Here is a 21,342-nt window from a genome sequence, read left to right as displayed (position 1 = left end):
CGGAATGGGATTATCTGAAGGAAGATGCATTCTGGAATGCCACTCCCACGTAAACGAATTTTTACTCTTCTCTATTATTTCTCCTCCTTCTACTACATAAAAATCCATTTTTAACTTCTGGTGGTCCATAGTAGCCACACACAAGACTTTCAAAGGCTGAAAATGGTCTTTATGTTACGCATGTTTTATTTAGAGGTAAACTATACTTGCTGATATATCTGATGGCAACCAATCAGACTTCTTAAATCAGAGTCTGCAATGCATTTCCTTCTTACCTGGACCAGAGTCATCTGGGAGCCAAGAGCCAGCAAGATCTTCTCCGTCTTAGTTGGGTAGGGATTGTCCCGGTGCTTATACAACCACTGCTTCAGTGGTCGTGCCATATCTTGAAGGGCCTGGCGCTTGTGTCTCACTTTCCCACTGTTCTGCCGGGCACTGTGAATGGGGTAAGAGAGAAAGGAGAGAAAGAGGTACATATTGAGATTCTTAGCCTCCTAGGTCTTAGGAGGGAGGGCAGAGAGCTATGTATTCATACGGCCATTCATGGGATAGAGAAGTAGAAGAGCATCAATGAGTCATGAAAGGGAATTGTCCTTCATGACTCACTGTCACTTCATGGCTGACTCACATCACGTTTCCCCAATGTGCTACTCCAGAGCTGAGAATGGAACGGATCAAATGATCTGCAAAAATGACTGCTAGGCTTTCCTTTGTGGAAGAGTGATGTATTCTCCCATCTCCCCAAGTCAGAATAGCAAATATAAACTCTAACCAATGTGGAAGGAGTAACTTTTATTTATTCACTGTAAACATTGAAGGCTGTAATCAGGGACGGGCTGCTGGAGGTTTGCAGGGGTTCAGGAGAGCCCCCAGCTAAGAGTCTATGCAATTCAGAGAACTCCCAAATCCCACTCTTGGCTGGCCACACCGACCTCGCCCCTCCTCTCCCAGGAGTCCCCATATGGCCTGTTTTGGATGCAGGTAAGTGAAGGGTATGCATGGAGCCTTGAGGAGGGTGAAAAATGGGTCTCCCGGAAGTTCGGGAAGGCCAGAAATGGGCCCATTTCTGGCTTCCAGAGAGCCTCTGGACCTCGGGGACATCTTCCTGGAGGCTCGAGGAAGGCCTCCAGAGCCCGGGGAAGGCAAAAAGGCCCCCCCCCCTGCATTAGTGCAGGAGGCCAACTGGGACACACCCACCACGGCCATGCCCATCCAACAACCGGGCAGAGAACCCTTTGCTAAAAACTTTTGAAGTCCACCCCTGGCTGTAATTCAGCCTTTCCCAATTAGATTATCTTTTCAATTGGGCGGGGTGGTTGGATTACAACCCCTTCTAAACATGTTGGTAAATGTTAGGTTGGGATAAATTGATTTATGGCTTTGAATAAATGCATGTGAATTTAGAGAAGTTCTGGTATCTATCATGATGATTTTCCATTGTTTATGACATCCACATACCTCAAATAGAATAACCTAATATTTTGTTATACACCATGCAAATGTGCACCATGCACATTTTTATGAAATGGTATATAAATCAGACAAATAAATGAATAAAATTATATTTTAAAATACTTGATTTAATCAACACTTTTAACGCTCAAATAACGGTTTTAAAACTCAATCTATCCAAAGGCAATTGTACTTTAGAAAATAACACAGCAAGCTTAGAATCATGAAGGATATCATCCAAATTAAGTGTGTGATGGAATGTCTTATATTCCTATCTTTCATCATATGACTATGAAGATGAAAGTGGTTCAAAACAATTTAGGACAATTTAACTTTCAACATATTGGCTAGTTTCACACCACACTTTAAACCATTGTAAGAAAGATTGCCTATGTCTGTGATGGCGAACCTATGGCATGCGTGCCGCAGGTAGCATGCAGAGCCATTTGTACAGGCATGCCCCAGTCAAACTTACCTGCACTGTGCATGTGCGCGCCTCCCAGCTGATTTTCAGCCTGTTTGAAATGGGCCCGTTTTCAGCCTCTGGAGGCTGCAGAAGTTTCCTCAAGCCTCCAGGAGGGCGAAAATGGCCTCTCCCATTTCCACAGGCCCCCAGTAGACTGAAAAGAGGCACTTCTGGTATTTCCAGAAGACCCATTCTTTGGCCTCCCGAGGCTGCAGAGGCTTCCCTTGAACCTCCGGGAGGGTGAAAATGACCATAAACAGGCTGAAAATCAGCTGGGAGGTGCATGCATGCACAATGCAGGTAAGGGGGCAGGGCAGGGATGTTGCACATGCATGCGCAGGGGGATGGGGTGCAATGCATTATGGGCTGGCACACACGCGTGTACGCTATCATGAGCGCACATGCTTTCGGCACACCACAACAAAAAGGTTCGCCATCACTGGCCTATGGTTTGTTAAATATACAGCTCTCAGAATTAGGAGAAAATTTTTAAGGTGTAAATCATAATGGCAGGCTCAAGCAATAGCTTACACCAGAATCAAATTAGCTACATTATGGCTTCCCATCTATAGATTCTCATTAGAGGGCCTAACACAACCAGAGACCAAGCTCTTTATGCCCTCCATAACACAAATAATTTTACTGTTTTCTAAGTTGTCCTCAACATATAATTATTCATTTAGTGACCATTCAAAGCTATGGTGTCACTTAAAAAATGACACATGACCATATGACTGTTGCACCATCTCCATGGTCACATGATTAAAATTCAGGCAACAGGCAAGTATATACAATGGTTGCAGTGTCCTGGAGTCATGTGATCATTGTTTGCAAACTTCCCAGGCAGACTTTGTCGGAACAAAGTCAACAACCGGGGAAGCTGGATTTGCACGAACGCCTGCATGATTCAATGAACCTCTGCCACGAGTTGCTTAACAGTCATGGCAAAAAAGATTGTGAAGGTGGGCATAACTCACTTCACAACTGCCTTGCCAAACAATGGAAATTCTGATCCCAGCTATGATCACAGGTGGAGGACTACAGGTAGTCCTCAACTTATGACCGCAATTGAGCCCAACAAGTACATTGCTAAGTGAGAAATTTGTTGTTAGTTTTGCTCCATTTTATGACTTTTCTTACCATGTTTGTTAAGTTGAATCACTGCGGTTGTTAAATTAATAACGTGGTTGTTAAATGAATCTGGTTTCCCCCATTGACTTTGCTTGTCAGAAGGCGATTACATGACTCCTGGACACTGAAACTGTCATAAATGTGAGTCAGGTGTCAAGCATCCGAATGTGAATCATGTGGGATGCTAAAATGGTTGTAAGTGTGAAAAACGGTTGTAAGTCACTTTTTTCAGTGATGTTGTAACTTGGAACAGTCACTAAGTGAACTGTTGTAAATCGAGGACTTCCTGCACCTGTACTGCAGCATTATATTTGTATTCCCCTCTCCCTCCAAGTTTTCTCTTTCTAGGGGCTGAATATGGGCCCAACACAGAGCCAGAATATGGATACAACCACCCTGAATTTCAGCTCCATTGGCTTTATTGCTTTTGGAACTGTCTTTTCACAGGAATGTGATTACAATAATTCCAATTTTAGATGGATTATCAGTGCCATCCTAGAAGTCACAATGATAAATGGGAATATACTCTGGAGCCGTTTCTAACATATTGTTGTCATGGTACATGATCAATGATAATTACAAGCAACATTAAGAAGAACCCTCTGGTTAAACTAAAGGTCAATTGATTCCAAATATTTCCCAGAAGGATCTCTGAGACATATGGGCCAACTGAGGCATGAAGGCCACAGTTCTTTAAACAAAGATCTAAAGGTATTCAGAGCAGCCCACAAATACGGACATATGAGGGAATTTGTGGATTTACAAACTATGCATAATCATTTATTCAGGTTTTATGGAAGAATAAGCAGAGAGGAGCTTGCTTATTACTTAACAAGTTTGCCTCTCTAACTGTATAAAAAAAACATCCCGACTAGCTATAGCAGTTGTGATAGTTCTTCCTCATTTTTATAAAATCAAAATAACCTTTCAGAAAGCAAATATATAAGCATGCAAACCAAGGGCAAACCAAGGGTTGGAGGAAAAAGGAGTTGCCAAATTGGAGGCTTTGATAATTTAAATACCAATGTCCAGTTCTGGCCTGCATAGTATCTCAACTTCTTGTGAAGATAAAAGATCTTTCTCAAAGAAGGAAGCTGTTAAAATATTGTCTGATCTTGGAAGAGGGATTTGAGAAGAAAAGAAAATGCAGACAAAACAGTGTTTGCTAACAGAAAACATTTGGTACTTGACACAAGCCTTTAGCTTTTCTCTCCACTGGGATAAGGATGCAGCCAAAGCAAGCAAGTTCAGCAATCTTCTCCAATCTTCAGTCATGCTGGAGAAAATGTCAGACGTTGCCATCCCATTATTCCCAGGGCACTGAGGAGGAAAGGGCTAGCTTAATCAACGTGCTCTCCTGCACCTTTCTTTCAATTCCATCTTTAAGCAAGGGATGTACTATCCTGAGCATCTAGCGATACGGATACTATTAGGATGCAATACACCACCCACCCCCAGTAGATGCAGCAAGAGAGGAGCACAAAAACACAAAGAATTGCCCATGGTTTAGTATCAGTCCAACAGACCACACTAATAACAGTAAGAGCACCCTACTCCCAAACCCATACTGTCAGTGAGAGGTGACTGGGCTTTCTAATAATTACCTCCACAATGGGGACATGTAGGATAGTATTTCACAATCTCAGCAGTTTAAAGATGTGTGAACTTCAATTCCCAGAATTCCCTAGACAGCATGCTGTGGAATTCTGAGTGGGGGGCCAAAGATCATAAAGTTGCTGACTTTCAGTATAGAGGGAGAACTTCATCTTCTCCACTTTCCTTAAGCAGTTAACCAGTTTCATATATATTTGAAACTAGCTAAATCTGCCTCAGTGAGAGACCACACATAAATTTCCAGGCACACCATTTTTGTAAGTTACATCATGGATCGTGTGCTGCTTAAAGCAAATTGGACCCAAATTAACCTGTACTTAACTAAAATAAAATCTGGTACAAGAAAGGCAAGATTAAACATCTACCAAATCTAAAACGAATGTTTTCTCTGAATGAGCTTTTGTTTATTTTCAGTCATTATTCTACTGCTGCTTTAGAGTTCACAGTCTGGTAGGCAGGCAGGGCAGCTAAGCAGCCACGAAGTCTTTGAGTCATGCGCTGGAAGCCAAGGTAGGAGCAGGAATAAGAGTAGCAAAACCATCCTGGACCAGAGAAAAATATATATTAGTTTAACTAGAGTTAAATTTAATTAAACACAGTCAATATCACTCTTCTATACATAATATGTTCTCCTTTCCTTTGTAAATACAGTTAATATTAATACTTGGAGAGAACCCAGGAGCGTACCCAAGGTTTTAGTGGTTTCCACAGTCTTCATTTTCACAGCTGCACTATACAATATGCTTGTTGAATGCACTGTGAGACAAGCTGAGGACAGTTAGATGGCTCTATTATGGTAGGCAACAATAGGGGATATCCTCCCAAGATCAACAATGTCTTTAAAGGAAAAATTTTCCTAGTTTGGAGCAGGAGATAAAGAATTAAATTCCACACCCACCCCCCTTCTCCAGGTATATTTTAAAAGAGGACAGATCAAAACCCCAAAGCTAACCTGTGAATATATAATCAAAGGGGCATGTCTCTTGTGCTAGTCCAGGACCTGGGAGAAGATGCTGCGAAGCCAAGTGTCAGTTTGACCATGAGCCCCATGCATGAACCAGGAAGCTGAGATCAATTTTCAGGGCAAGAGGCTGTGATGGGAAGCAACCTAATTAATCTTGCTTTCTGATAACACAACACAAACATTTTGCATATTGTTTATCTTGGGGAAAGCTTTCCCTTGAGAATCCTTTTGTGAAAACATATCTAGCATGTTTTCACAATTTCAAAACGGGGCAGGCAGTTCCCCAAAGTGATGAACTTGGTTTAACCGATAGCGTGGCTAATGTGCCCTTGTTTTGAGATCAAGCAATTTGTACACACCTGGCTATTCAAGATATTCAATAACTTCCTTCCCACTTCCAAGGTCTTGCATCTGTATATGGCTAATTATTAAGGGGAATACATGTCAGTAATTTCTGCACATGACCAATCTTAAATGAAATTAAAATTGACCTTTGCAGATAACCCAGTACTCATAAGCAATTAATACTCTAAATGGCTGATGGATAGATAATATTGCACTCTGAATTTTTGTCTAGGCAAAGGCAAATGTTTGCTTGATGGGATGCTTGTACATTCCTATCCCAATAGAAGTTCATCCAATGGAAGACATGAACAATTTTGTCTCATCTCTTAGGCATGTGTTGTTTTTTTAGGCATGTCCTGTTTAATTAATGTAAAGCCTAACCATATGCAGTCCCCCTTCATGGAAAGAAGCCTTACTGAATAAAGTTCCATGGAATTGACACAGAAGCAAGTTTACATAAGTTTGAATCCACCGTATCCAAAATTGGGACACAAAGGAGAATCGTTAGAGAAACAGATTATACTCAGGGACAGGTTTGCACTCCCTTCAAAACCGGTACAGGACATTTGGTATCCCTAGTGAGAAGATGGGCATGCAAATACACAAATCAAGCAACTGGACTTGGCCTTTCTACGAATCCAATAAATATCAGAATACCTGCTCAAGAGCAGGCCTGTTATTGGTTTCTCTTCATCCAGAGATTTCTTCTGCCAGTTTCCTATTTCACTGCTCTTTGCCCTTCCATACTGGTCTCAGTTTCTGGTTAAGATTATGGAGTTTGGTCCTGTAATGCTATTTTCCTCTGAAGATGCTACCTTCAAAGGGTGCTTGTTCCCTGCCTACCCAGCCATGAATGCCTCCTCCCCCCACTTTTTTTTTAAATTTATTTTTGGTCTTTTTACTTGTTACTATTATTGTTGAAATGTGATTCTGTATGAATCAGTTGGTAATACCTGTAGCATCTCAGCATTTCAGCACAGCACAACCATTCTTTTGGTAACCTGGAATGTTTTGTAAGTATAAACCAGGGATGGGATCCGACCAGTATAATTCCCACCCCTGGTATAAACTTAATGTGATTTTTAACGTTTCATGTCAGAGGAAAAAAGAATCCCCTTTCCCTTTCCATTTTTGACATCCCTTAAATTTCTGATGAAGATATTTCCCACAAATGAGCATTCTGATCTCTGTGTATTACCCTTAGATGTGTCTCATTTTGTTCATGAAGATATCTACCCACCCATTTTACGCCTCTTTCTGAAGAAAAGGGGAAAATGTTGATTCTTTTGAATACATAATGTAGGAACAACAGATGGATTAGGTCTTACATGTTAACGCAATAACCATTGTGGCAGTGAACTGCAAAATAATTGTACAAAAGCATTCCTTAAAAACCAAACCAAGTCTGAATATATTTGCAAGGCCCATAAAAATATATTATCCATCACCTGAAAAGCAATCATAAACAGTAGTAAATTTGCTTTGCATGGTTAAAATAGGCACAACAAAAGAACTGTATTAATTAATTAACATCATATTGATTATTGTCTTTAGCTGCATCTCAAATGTAATATTGTTTAATAGATAGTGCTAGTTGTTGTTGTTAATTATTGTTATTATTGTTATTGTTAACATCAGTTTGCTCAGATGTAAATCCCAGTGAGGTCTCACTCTCCTAGGTAAATGCTCAGCCACTTCAATTTTCATTCATTTTCCTGGCACAATTTTTTCCCTATTCTCACAGTATTTAGGTAACTGCTGGTTTCCAGCAAACCACCATTTCAGATTGGCTGTATGGTTTCTATAATGCCAACCGCCCAGCCTATCAGTGGGATTTTCATCTTCCAAATATGCCTGGATCCTTTAAAAGTGTGTGGAAATAATTCAGGTGAACATAATTGTAGAATGAACTAGAATGCTGAGCTGAGCTCAACAAGAAAGGTTTGGAAGTTAAGCTGTTGACAAGACGGGCATAAGTGTTGGGCTGGCTGGATCATTCACACAAGGACCCTGATAGGAAAGGCTAAGGTGGGAGGAGATGGACCCCAGAATGTAATTCAAGCAGTGCTCCCAGCTTCTCTGTTCTCCTGCCCAGAAAAACCTCTCCTCCTACCACCTGCCCTCCAAGCCCTGACCCAGGAGCCGGCGGGCACCTACCCTGTCCTCTTATGGCGAACGCTGAGGTTGTCTTTATTGGGAGGACGATCTGGCAGGAGGACCTCCGGGCGAGGGGTGACCTCCAAGACCGGCCCGTATGGCCGGCTGCTGTTTCTGTCGTGCTCCTTGGCACTTTCTTCGAAGAGCATTTGGCCACTCAGCTTGTTGAAGACGATGGTGTTCATGGCTGGAGGGTGACAACGTCCTTCAAGCGAGAGCAGGCCGGCTGAGCGCGGGCAGGCAGTTCCGGTCAGCGGGGACAGGCGCGTGCTGCAAAGGAGAAACCTCGGGTTACTCGGTGGCCCGGGACATCACCCGACGCATCGCGCAGGAGGGCGGCAGGGGTGGGGGAGGAGGGAACCAAGAGATGAAGGACGGGAACATTCCCGCGAAGGGAGAGCCGCCAGCAGCAGCTGCAGAAGTAGCTGTCAGGGCTACCGAAGGAGCACGCACCCCTTGGAAACTAACCCCCCCCACACACACACACCCTCCCAAACCCCCCCGCGGGACGGGAGAGAAGGGAGATCGAAAAGTTGCCAATATTGAAGAGCGGGCATCAGTCGCTCTTCGGAATGGTCCCCCGCTAAACCTAAAAAAGAAACCCATGGCTGAGTTCACACGTCCCGCCAAGCCATCTCGCGCCGGTTTGGTCAGAGAAAGCGAAAAGGGAACCTAGGCAACGCGCCTCTTTCCAGCAAAGGCTTACCGCTCGGAGAGAGAGACAGAGAGAGAGATGGAAAAGCGGCGCGCTTCAAATCAAACGCCGCCTCTGCTGAACTAGGGCGCAGTTCTAACCTCGATTTTGCGTTTATGGGGTTTTTAAGGGCTCTCGGCGGAGTCGCTTCCTTTACCGGGCTATTCCCATCCCTTGCGAGCATCCCTCTCTTCCCACCGAATCGTAGACGAAAACCCAGCATCACCTGCTTAATTTGCTGTCCTTTCCGCGAAAGAGAGACGGAAGTTCCGTCTGGCGGGCAAGCGGCTCGGGCAAGAGGGCGTGTGTCTCGGGGCTCACTTTCCCGGCTCGCGCACGGCCGGTCCTGTTCCCGCCTCTTTTACACCTGTCTGCACGCCCCCTAGCGACAGGACCAATTCTGCAAGCGAGCAAGGGACTTTCGCCAGAAGAGTTTTCGCAATAATTGGACTGTTCCTCCCAAACACACACACACACACACACACACACACACACACACACACACACACAGATCAGGAAGGAAAGGAGGACAAACAGCTTTTTCCACCAGGATTGCGACGTCTCCACGTTGTTCAAAAATCACTGTTTTTTTCTGGGACGTTTTTTTTTTATTGTTGTTGGTTTCTTTCCCAATCTACAGCATAGACTTTTTGGTGTTTTCTCATCCAACTATTACATTTGATACAAATTTGATAAGCTTTTGTGTTTCTTTCTTTCTTTGCCCTGAGAAGAGACAGGTATCGCACAGGAAGTGCCCGCTTTGCTACTGTAAGGCTGGGAAGTAGTTTTGCCTAATTATATATTCATTTGTTTTTATGTGTTTATTCTATTGGAATAATTTACTATTAAAGTGGGACAATGGTCTGTATAAAATATACTCTTAGCAGCCTCAAGCTCTGTTTGCCCAGAAAAGGAGGGAGGCCATTCTAAGAGATGAACAAATTCTTATAAGCACAAATGGTTGGGGAAAAGTTTCTGCTGAAATTTGCTTTATTTTTTCTTGCAAGACCACCTACAGACCTAGGATCTAAACGATTGCTTCAAGGAAAAGAACAGAAATATTGATTCTCCCTCTCATGTAATGGAGGTTTAGAAAAACAAAGGCAATCCTAAGCATCTTCTAAACCAGGTTGTGGTTGTTCCCCTACTTTTGAAAATGCGCACGCATTAAATCTCATGTGAATGCATGGGACTTATGAATACGTGGGAGACTTTCTCTCCCCCGCCGTCCCGGCCCCCCCTCCCGCTTTAAACTACTCCAGCAGTCTGTATACCAAGCAGATTCATCTCTCCCAAGCTTAAAATATTCTGCTATGCTCTTGATGCTGATTTTTTTTTTAAGGCTAAAATTGAATATATATAGTTATTCAATTGAACAATCGGGTTTAAATCAGCTTTTCTTGCCTGTAAGTGCAAAAACCTACAGAAAGATATGAGACATGTTTACGATCTGGCCTTGTCTACCTTCAAACTTAAGCCGGTTCAGAGCTTGTTAGTACTTGGATGGGAGGCTACGGGGAAATCCCAGGACTGCAAGCTGAGAAATAGTGTGTGTGTGTTTGGGGTGGGGGGGGCGGAAATCCCAGGAAAAGAGGAAGACAAATTACTGTACTGCTCCCAAGAACATTCCATGGACGTGCCTGCAAGCCACTGGAAACAGATCTCACTTTGTGATGGGACATTCTTCAAACAAGGTCAACCTTTGCCAGCTTACCAGAAAGCAAGACTCGCTGAATTGAGTAGGATTTAGTCCCAAGCAACTTTTGGAATGTAGGTAAATGTTATTTCGGTTTAAAACGAAACCTGCACTGGGTACCATTGGTAGGTTTTCCCACACACACACACTTCCCCCTCCCCTTCACCATTCACACACCGCAAATTAACACCCGCGAGTCTATGGAAAACAGGTTAAATTAAACAAACAAATTAAACAAACCCAAGACTGGTCATTTTCTCGCATCCCGCAGAGAAGGCCAAGTTCCCTGGATCCATCCGGACCAGTTCAGAAGTATGCCCATATGCGTTCACATCTTATAATTTACTAATACGGATAAAAAGTGTGTGCTCAAATATCACATACCTCTGAGTTTTGAAGATCAGTCTGACAGAGGAAGATGGGCATCAGAAATAGAAGATAAACAACCTAGAGTGGACGGCGGTGGAAATAACTTAGAGGGAGAAACTACAGGGGGAGCGGGGAAGGAGGGGCTCTTCCCAATCAGAAAAAGAAAGACACGTGATGCTGCCTGCCCCTATGGGTGTTCGTTCCTAGAGATAAGGCTAATTAGTTTCAGCTGCATAGGCAAACCACGACTTCTTTAACCATGTTTTACCAAAAACTACCGCCCGTTTGCTTCAAAACCACCTTGTTTATAAATGGCCTCGTGATCACCACACACCATTCTACCCTCCGATTGTACCCTGGTTTAGCGCGTTGGGTAAATTCAGCCAGAGTGATGTCAGGACAGAAAGAGGAATAGAGGCAAAGTCTGCAAAAGATGCGCAGAAAGAGGTGCGGCCAAACAAACTTCTGAAACGGGTGCGGGTGCGTTGTGGATTTTGAGAGGCTGAAAGGGCCCCGTTTGAGAGGCGAGATAAGTTTGTCAACTTGTCTCGCTCCAATACACGGCAAGAAAATCGCTCAAGCAGGAAGCGCGTTCAGATTCGCAACCACGCGTTTCTGGGTTGGGGACAGCGGAGAGAAGAGAGCAGAGCCCCGGGTGCTGCCGCCTTGTGCTGCTCTCTAGGGCTGCCCACCCCTTAACTCCAGCCTAACCTTTCATTTTGCTACCTTCGCTCGATTTCGCTTCGTCAGAACACGCTCAGGCAATCTTCCCCGGCCGGAGCTCCCTTGGGCCTTTCTGATGACCAAAGTCACTCAAGAGATCAGCGCCAACAGTGCCCTCTCCACGCACCATCCCGCTTCTCCATCCCAAACTAAACCTTCCCCATCTCCAGGAATCGCGCCGCCTTCTCCCCACTCCCCACTCCAAAAACGCTTGGAGTAGCCACTGTCAATATTTGCGAGGATGTTGTTCAGACTCCTTTCGGGCTTGTCCGCAGGAAAAACACGCCGCGGACGCGCGTCAGGCTGGCAGGCCGCTCTGTGCGGGACAAGAGCCTCCAAGGCAAGTCGACAAGCGTTACTGGGCTAAAAGAGGATCGGAAACTGCCGGCGTTCGTGTATCTGGGCCCAGAAAACAACTCTTCCGCTCCCCACAGTCCCCTCCGGTCCTCAGCTCTCGCCCAGGTGCCTTCAGGCCAGTCCTCAGGACTTTTCCCAAGATCGAATCTGGCACCGGATAGACCCTCGCCATATTTCAAGCATTCCTCTGGTTTGGTGGGAATGCCTCAGGGACGCGACTTTTTACAAATAAGACAAAAGAAAGAAAAGCCCCCGAGCACCATCAAATTACCCCATTAAGATGGCCTCAGCTGAAACGGAGGTAGTTTCCCTAAAGTTAAATGGTAGCATCTTGGATTGCCTCTGAGGCGCAAGCCTTCCCTCCTCTGAAGCGGCCACCACTCGAAGGCCTCGGTCTGGCTCACGTTAGCCGGACTCTTCTCTTCTCGACAAAGACGTTCCCACGCGTTCTCCAGGTTAACCAGGGAGGTCCCCTTCCGTCAGAACCAAAAGAAGTTAAAAACAAGCCCGTTCCTTGGGAGGGAGAAAGGGACCATAATAGTCCTATTGCAATTTGTAATCGGTGACCCAGAGCCACTGCCGAACTATACACGTTCGGATAATTAATGAAGTCGAAACAGCCATATTTCAAAATTTACCGTACATGAATTTCAAACATCCAAAGAACATTCGGTTTGCGAGAGTCGCTTCAACCGTGTCTACATCTCTCAAGTTCCTTGTTTAAGGCACAATACAGAGCGGCACTTAAAAGTCATTGGCAAAGTAAGTGAGAGAATAACACGCAGGAAAAGGCGACAGCCGTTTCCCGCAGTGGGACCCAGTTTCCGCAAAGGTCTCCGCAAAGACCACCAAACCGCTGCTTGCAAGCGCTCCTTCGCCCAGGCCCCGTCGATTTTCGCAGAAAGGCGGATGCGCAACTCTGGAGAACAGACGGCACCCAACCGAGGATGCTGCGCCTCGATAGCTCTCCTGCGGATCTGTGCGTCCCAAACACGCCTAACAGAGATGCGGCAGTTCCGCTCACAAATGGGACAAGGCGCAGTTCATTGGAGCCATTCGTGGCAATAGGTTTACAACATCAAGCGCCGGCCCTGCCCCCAGTCAGTAAACGGAAAGGCAAAAACATAAAAAATAAACCGCTCGTTTCCCCTTAGGATCTTTTGCGTACCTAGTTTTCATAGCCTGTCATTGCTATTTCTATGAATCTTATTAAGGTGTGTGTGTGTGTGTGTGTTTGTAGCGGGGGGAGGGGGGAAATCCTTCTAGCAGTTAAGGCGTCCGGACTGTATTCTCATTAATATTCTCATTTTTAGGCAGAGAAATCGCTCATTCCTTGAAGGACGCGGGTTCGTTTCAAAGGGGAGCAGGCAGAGAAGTCGCGCGCGCGCGTTAGGCGAGCGGGGCTGCTGAGCGGCGGCGGAACCGAGCGCCTACTGAGACCACGGACGTGGTGGACACGGCCGGCGGCAAAACCTTAGCGAGCTTTCACCTGTATCCCCACCGCCCTGCCAGGATTCCCGCTCTCTTTTCCCCTCGTCAGGAACCGCCAGAGACCAGCTGCGGACAAGAGCTACCGTCTCTTGCAAAAGGGAGACTGAAAGAAAACCGGGGCTGCGGGAGCTTGTTGGTACAGAAGCACCACTTCGGTGTCCGAAGGTGAGGGTTGAGGTATGTCTGCGGGAAAGGGCCCCTTCCCTCCCGTTGCCTTGATTCAGGTTAAGCCCGGCAAGCGCGCGCGCGTCCTCTCCCACTCCCGGGGATGCCTCCAGCGGTCAGTACCTGGCGGCTGTGGGGAGCTGCGATTGCTGCGGGGCTGGGATTCGGTCTGACTGCGTGCTTGTTCGTTGGTTGGCTTAGCTCCGCTCTTCCCTTCTCCCATCCCAGCTCCCGCCACACGCTTTCGGCACGCACACCGCTCGCGAGAGTTCTCACCCCGCGGCGGCGGCGGCGGCGGCGGCGGCTCGTCTTTATTGTCCAGACCGGAGCGCCCTAGCCCGGGAACGTGAATAGCCGCGTCTTCTCATGTTTCCCCTTTGGCTAGCTCAGTCTGCGAACATCGTACCATTGTCGTATCCAGCTTCCGGGGCCGCGGCGGTCTGCTAAACCCGCGGCGGTGTCTGTCAAAAGGACAGGGAGGGGCCGAGGCGAGGTGGAGAACGCGGCGGGATCGTGGACCGACCGATCTTTTCGCGGAGGAGGATCGCGGTTGTTGGATTCCCTGAGGCGACTCTTGTCTTGTCCAAGGCAAAGACAGAAATGAAAATTAAACTTGACCCTTCCGGTATATAGAATTATCTGCCAGGAGGATCAAAAACCTGAAGAGGGGAGAGAGATACTTCACTGTATTGCTGTCTAAGGTAGTCTTCCCGACCTAGATCGCCTTGGACACCAGTGGCCAGAATCCCCAATCATTTTAAAAGATGAAGAGCAGCATAATTGGGAATCCTAAAAGCTGCAGTCTGGGAGAGACCCAGTCTGGAAAGTCTGGTGGGAGGTGTTTGCCCAAGTACTGGGTGCTTAACAGTGCATGGCCACTCCGAAGTAACCTTACTCAGTTTAATGCTGCTGTTCCCAGGGTGTTGAAAATCATGCCTCTTTCAGCTCAAAAGAAATAAATCAGAACAGATTAAATACATAGATTTATGGAGGAAGCTAGAGAACTCTGCAAAATTGTAACCTGTTTCTATATACTTTACACTGATTTGTGAGCCCACTGAAAAGATAAGGGAGGCCTTGGAGAAAGCAGCACTCCTTCTCATTCTGGAGATGGAATGAAAGGAGGTTGGAACAACCCGAAAGTGATCCAGGGACTCAAGTCATTTAGCAACATCCAAAGGGTCACTCTTCACCTGTTAAGGAGGTGGGCAGAGATTTGTCTTTCCACCCAATTATTTGTTTATTCATAAATCTATTTGACAAGGAAACGATCACTATATATCTAAATCTAATGTGTCCTCCAAAATATAAAGATATTTTGAATACGACTGTGTTTGATAGACCCTGAACACACTTGCTTGTACTGGATTTACAGACATACCATATGTTGTCATAACATGAATACAAGTTCTTCCAACTAAAGTTTAAATCAACATTCCCCAACTTGGTGTGCTCCACATATGTTAGGCTTTCGTGTCTGCAATGCCTGGCTGAAATGCAGCTTTAAAACATTTTGCAGTTGCTCCAGAAATGATGACAAACCATTAAGTTCCAAAAGATGGGATAGGAGGCAGAGGGAATAAAAGTACTGCACTTCAGGGACCTGGGTGGGGGAAATGAGTTTAACTGAAAAACCTTTACTTGATTTCCTTCAAGAGTTATTCTTAAGTTGTTTCTATTAAAAGTCCACTGGTGGGTGGGAACGTTGGTTCCAAGTTGACTGATCAACAGATAAACAGCATATGGATTACCACTGACTGAATTTAGCAGCTCCACTAAATTAAATACGGTATTATGTAATGTATATTCTACTTTGTCTCCTGAAGCAAAGAATGGCTTTTGCTGAGGTGTCTTTTTTCTTCTTCTTCACAGCAATGCTATGGAGTAGCTTGGATGAATGAGTGTGACTACTCTTGAATCATTTTAGTAAGCTTTAATAGAGTGAGGAGGGGAAGAATTGGGCATCAATTCAAAAAAGGTTGTGATTTTAAATGCACATGTTTATAAGTAGCCCCAATGAATTCACTAGGATGAATAAACTCTCATAGGAGTGAGAAGTTCCATGTTAGTTTCCAAAGTGAGAAAATCCTGAGTAAGTAAGTCTTTGCATGAGATTTGATGTTCTTCTCAAGGAGCAATCCATAGGAAGTGAGGAAACCACCTCTTGAAGTAAAGCAAGTCTTGCTGCCTGCTTTTATGCAGCAGAGGAGACCCACATCCTCTAGATTTTGCTGAGCTACAGCTCTCAGCAATCCCATCAGCATGGTCAAGAGAAAAGGAACTTGTAGTTATCAGCATCAAGAGAAGCACAAGTTCTCCATGCTTTTAATAACTGCATTCGGTTGCTTTTCTATGTTCTTTGTTAAAAGTTAAAACAATGAAAGCTAGTGTGATGACCCGGGGTGTGACACAAAGGCAACACAGTCACATAAGTAACAAAAGTCCCTTTAATACCTCCAACTTTGCCCCCAATGTCCAGTTACCTTTGGCTGGAGAAAAAACTCTTCCAAGAACAGTCTTTAAGTGGAGGAAATTCAGTCCGAAAACAAAGTACATATAAACTGTAAATAAAAATCCACACAAACCACACTGCAGCAATTAACTGGACAGGGCAGGATAAGTTTCAGACTTCAAAGGCTACAAAACACACACAATTGGGAAGACACCAGGGACCCAGATAAGCCTCAACAATAAAAGATAACTCATGATTTGCTTCCCATGAGTTGCTGTGTGCAACTTCCCTTTTTAAACACTGTGTTCCCAGCTGCAGCTAATGAAGGGAATCAGGGCCCTTTCCTCCCCTGTAAGTCACGCAACTCACATTGCTCCCTTCTCCATCCCTTCCTAGGATGAAGAGGGGGTGGGCCTGGATCTTCCTCTGAATTCCCTCTCCTTTGCTCCACCTCTCTCCTGCTCTGCCCAGCCAGACTGTACCCTTCCCCAGTTTCTTCCACAGCCACTGGAGCCACACTCCCACCCCTTGTCAGCTGCTCCGTCTCCCCCTCAGAAACAGATTCTGACAGAAGCATGACAGCTAGTAGGGTAGAAAAATGAACTTATTAGTGAAAAAGTGAGTACTGGATAATATATATTTTTCTTTGTGTGAGTGTGCGTGCACCTTTGAATGATTGTTGAGTCCTGGTAACTGCCTAGGACAAGTTCCTGACATTTTTTTTGGCAAGATTTTGAAGTGGTTTGCCATTGTTTCCTTCCCAGGGTTGACAGAAAGGAACTGGTCACCCAGCTGGCCTTGTGCTTAAGGTGGGTCTAGAACTCAAGGTCTCCTGATCTTCTAATTAAGAGATTATATGGACTGTTCACAAGACTTCGTATCACCCTCCCTGCAATATAAAACCAAAATATATAAGAGTAGCTTGATCGTGAGATGGGTGGCAAATAAAGAAACAAATAAGTAAATAAATAAATTTATCCTTGGATACATGAGTCTTATTCTGCAAAAGTGGTGAATGTATGAGTATTTCCTACATTAAATAATAAATATTTTTACTTTATGCAAATAAATGGAATCTAAAACCTGTCAGATTACAACAGTATTTTCAAATGGTACATAATGTACAATAGCCTCCTCTTCCCAGGCAATGCTTTCTCTGCAAGTATCCCAGTTATTAGACTATTATTGCTTTTAATTCCAATTAAGAGTTTTGGGAATGTTGGCGGCAGTTAGGTATTTTCAGCAGCCTGGGCCATAATTATTCAGTTTTCTGAAGACGTTGAAACTAGCCAATCTGTGGAGTAAATGGGAAACTGCACAAATATGTCAGATTGCAGTTTATGAGAGATGAACTATATACCTTGAGTTCATAGTTATAAATAAATGAGAGTAGAAATATTATTTATTAAAGTTTTAATGTGTTAGTATCTACACTGTTCTAAGGACAATTTGGTACCAATTATGTCTTTATTTTTTGAAGCAATCTTTACAGCCAATCATCCGAGCCAAGTGATTCTGGGCAGCTGACAATTCTGAAACTATAAAACAGTTAAGACAATGTAAAACAATAAAAACATCCAAACAATAAATACATACAGCAGCCAAGATAATTAACCAACTAATACTAGATCATGAAACAGAGCCCTTAACACAATTTTATTCCACACCCAAGTTCTTAAAGCCTTACCAAAATTCAACAGAGTTGGGCCATTTTAATTTCTAAGGGGAGGATATTCCACAAAGGAGGGAGATATAGCAGAAAAGATCTGTCTTCTAGAATCTGCCAGTTGATACTCTGGCTGAGGGGATTTGCCGCATATACCCAATCTGCTGGATCAAATTGGATGGGTAGAAACTCTTGGAAAAAGATGATTCCTCAGCTAACCTGGTTCAAAGCCAGGCTGGGCCTTAGAGGTGAAATCCAGCACCTTGAATTGCACCCAAAAACACACTGGTGACCAGTGCAGCTCATATGGTAATGGAGTTACATGTGCCATTATCTGGCACGATTTCCTGACCACAGATAAAATAACTTAAAAATTATTGGTGAATCTACTCTTCATAGATATTTTGAAGCCAACTCATCTAGCTTTTAAATGTTACTATTATCATATTTTCAAATGATTCTGTGGCTTTTTAAAAGCAAAAATATATACAGTTCATGAAAGTTCATTTTCAGTTTTAAGGCGGGGAAATAGGACATTAATAGAAAAAAAAATAGGAGAGTGTATTGTTTAAACTGCTGTTCCATACTCTCCTTTAATACTTCCTGGAAGCAGAATTTTGCTATTACTGGAATATTTCTTTCATTCTCCTATCTTATTTATACATTTTCTTGTTTGGGTTTTTATTTGCTTTTTTTCATGAGCATACTCACTTTCTGAGTGTGGCCTTCACGCTCAGATCCATGTCTAAAGTGCTAATATTAAATGTTAGGACAAGTTGTGTAGATTTCCCTTCTAATTTGGCTGTATCCATACTGGGTGCTAATCATATATTACCGTGCAGCGTAAGAATATGCTGGCAGAGCTTACTGATGTTGAGTCCTGTCATTGGATATTGAAAGCTGATCCTGATTTAACAAAAGATGCTAGACACTGCCATTCCAAACTTTGCATGAGATCCTGGAACATTAATTCATTATATGAGATTTAAACTCTGAGTTTGTGTTTTGATGACCTGGTTCTTCACCCAGGTATTTGATAAGTAAGAATGAAGGCACTTTTTCTTTTTCTTTATTCCCATCTTAGGTTGTCTCTGCCATCTTTGTTCTTTTTCCTTTTGTACTGTTTTGTTTTAAACTGCCCAGAATATTAAGGTTGGGTCCACAGTCAGCCAGATGTTTAGACTGGATTTGGCATTTTTATCCACCAATTGAGTCCTCCCAAAGACTTGGGATAGGTAGATGTTGTTGTTAATAATATTAAAGGGTGCAGGATGTAAGTTGTGCCAAGTAAAGCTGCTTTTTGCAGTTGACCAATGGTAATTCTGTCAATGCGGATGGTTTTCATGTGGTGCTCCAGATGTTTTGGCATTGCAGCTAAGGTGCCTATTAAGATTAAGATTGCTTTCTTTGTCTTTCTTATTGATAACTGTTATGTCTGGAGTGTTGTGTGGCAAATGTTTGTCTATCTGAACTCTAAAATCCTACAACACTTTAGCTTCTTTGTTTTTCATTACCTTGTCTACTTGGTGGTTTCCACCAGTTCTTGCCTGCAGGCAAATATATTTTTTGCAGGTATTCCAATGCATCATTGTTGCTACTTTGTTATGCTGTTATTTGTAATTAATCTGGTGATCATCTTGTAACAACTTGCAACCAGGTATCTTCAGGTTCTTTGCAGAGGAGGCACTTGCTGCCTGTTGCTTCTTAAGATTGGGTCTTGTGCAGCCAGAATTAGCCTCCCTGTCTTTTTTTTTTCAACTTTCCTGATTTTAGCCATTGCCTAGTCTGGTTATCTACTTTGCCTTTATGTACTCACCATGGAATACTTTGCCTTCCCATGGATCTTTTATATTTTTGTTTGGTCCTTCTTACAGGTCACATTCACCTCTTTGGTATTAAATAAGCCTCCACAGTGTATTAAGTTCAGGGCATCATCAGTTATTCTAATGCCCATTTTGCTTCTTCAACTATCTGGCATACTAACAACATTCCATGCCCATCTGTGCTCTTTCACCTGCCATATACCATTGAATCTATCAGCATCACTTTGTTTTTCTTATTATTCAGAGGTGGCATTCAGCAGGTTCTGACCAGTCCTGGAGAACCAGTAGTGGAAATTTTGAGTAGTTCAGAGAACTGGCAAACACCACTTCTGACTGGCCCCGCCCACCTCTATTCTCTGCCTCCTGAGTCCCAGGATCAATTGGCCTTCTTTTGTTGCCTTGCACAGGAGAATGGAGCTGGAAAGCAGGTTAGTGGGGTGGGGAGGGAATGGGGATTTTGCAGTAATCTTCCCCCAGGAGTGGGGAGGGATGGAGATTTTGCAGTATCCTTCCCCTGCCACACCCACCAAGCCATGCCTACCAAGCTATGCCACACTCACCAAGCCATGCCCACAGAACTGGTATTAAAATTTTTTTGAATCCCACCACCGTTCTTATTGTTATAATTATTTCATCAAATTTTCTGCCTGCTCGCAGATACTGGAAGTGAATTGTATCTCTGTGGCTATTTGTCATCGTCATCCAATTCCATTGGAACCTGATGACAAAAGTTGACAATACTTTTCTTCGCTCGTAGAAACATAACATTTGGTTGTACTCCCAGGAAGATGGGCTTTCCATTGAGTCAGAAGTTTTGTGTATTTGATCAGCCTTTTACTTCCAGAATGCTTTTCACATTGATCATCCTTCTCCAACTTGGTCATCTCTAAATTACTTGGGAGTAAATATTTATAAAGCCCAGGCAGATGGTTGAAAGCTGGAAATTCTGAAGATTGCAGGCTTAACATAGCTGAAGGATAGCAGGTTGGGATAGATGGGCAGATGGTGGCCCTGGTTGAACATTCAAATACTGAATCAATCTCATTACGGATTGAAAAGAAATTTGAGGAGAGGTAAGGATGGAAGTGGGGTTCAATATTTGAAGATCAAATTGGAAAAGAAAATGCAAACAAAAGTTGTGCAGAAAAAGGTACGCCCAAAATAACAGTGGAGCAGCAGGGGAAATTGGCATCAGTGTAATTTTAAGTTCCACCAAATAATCTCATGCAACTTTTCGCTGCGGACATACAGTATATCCTCTATTCATTTCCATATTGCATTCCTTAAATCACCATTTGAAAAAAAATTGTTGATGAAAACAAGGTTAATTCCTTTTTCTATTTTCAGAACTTGTTTCACGAGATCCAGAATAGAGATGTGTTTTTAATTAATAGTACTCTACCAAAATGACACTGAAAACCAGGTTCACTACAGGCTCTATTTCATCACAATAAGCTTGGAATTCAAGCAACAACCCTATAAGTCTGCCATCAGTTATACTATGAAACTAATATAAGAAAATATACTCCTCAAGTGTGCCGCTGTGCCTCCAAATTAGGTGGGAAGTGATACTCTTTGGCTCACTAGCTAAAACAAATACATCAACAAATGAACAATAAAGGATTTCAGTTCTGCATACATGCTATCAAGAGGATTTGCAATTCTCTTTGACCACAGTATATGCAGTATCTTTAAATTCAAAATGTTAGTGTCACTAATACGTTTTCCCAGATTCCAACTTCTAGTTTTTGATTGAATCATATTTTTAGTTTGAAAT

At 43.6% G+C, this 21,342-nt stretch overlaps 1 protein-coding gene across 2 annotated transcripts in view; it reads right to left on the bottom strand.

The window, feature by feature from the left end:
- MKX (mohawk homeobox) overlaps positions 1-13,896 on the bottom strand; it is a 58,619-nt gene extending 44,723 nt beyond the window's left edge. The window contains exons 1-3 of one of the 2 annotated variants that reach the window (XM_026710045.2): positions 13,748-13,896; positions 8,130-8,399; positions 276-435 (exon numbers count right to left, since the gene is read on the bottom strand). In XM_026710045.2, the coding sequence (XP_026565830.1) occupies positions 276-435; positions 8,130-8,314 (345 nt within the window). In that variant the 5' untranslated portion in view covers positions 8,315-8,399; positions 13,748-13,896. Of the gene's footprint in view, positions 1-275; positions 436-8,129; positions 8,400-9,049; positions 9,212-13,747 lie in introns of those variants that run through there. The other variant, XM_087916880.1, reaches the window with a different exon arrangement.
- Positions 13,897-21,342: the final 7,446 nt, after the last annotated feature.

The sequence above is a fragment of the Pseudonaja textilis genome, chromosome Z (genome assembly GCF_049901715.1).
Source record: "Pseudonaja textilis isolate UNSWEBS1 chromosome Z, rPseTex1.2, whole genome shotgun sequence".
Lineage (NCBI taxonomy): Eukaryota > Metazoa > Chordata > Lepidosauria > Squamata > Elapidae > Pseudonaja > Pseudonaja textilis.
This window is presented reverse-complemented; position numbering and strand designations above follow the sequence as displayed.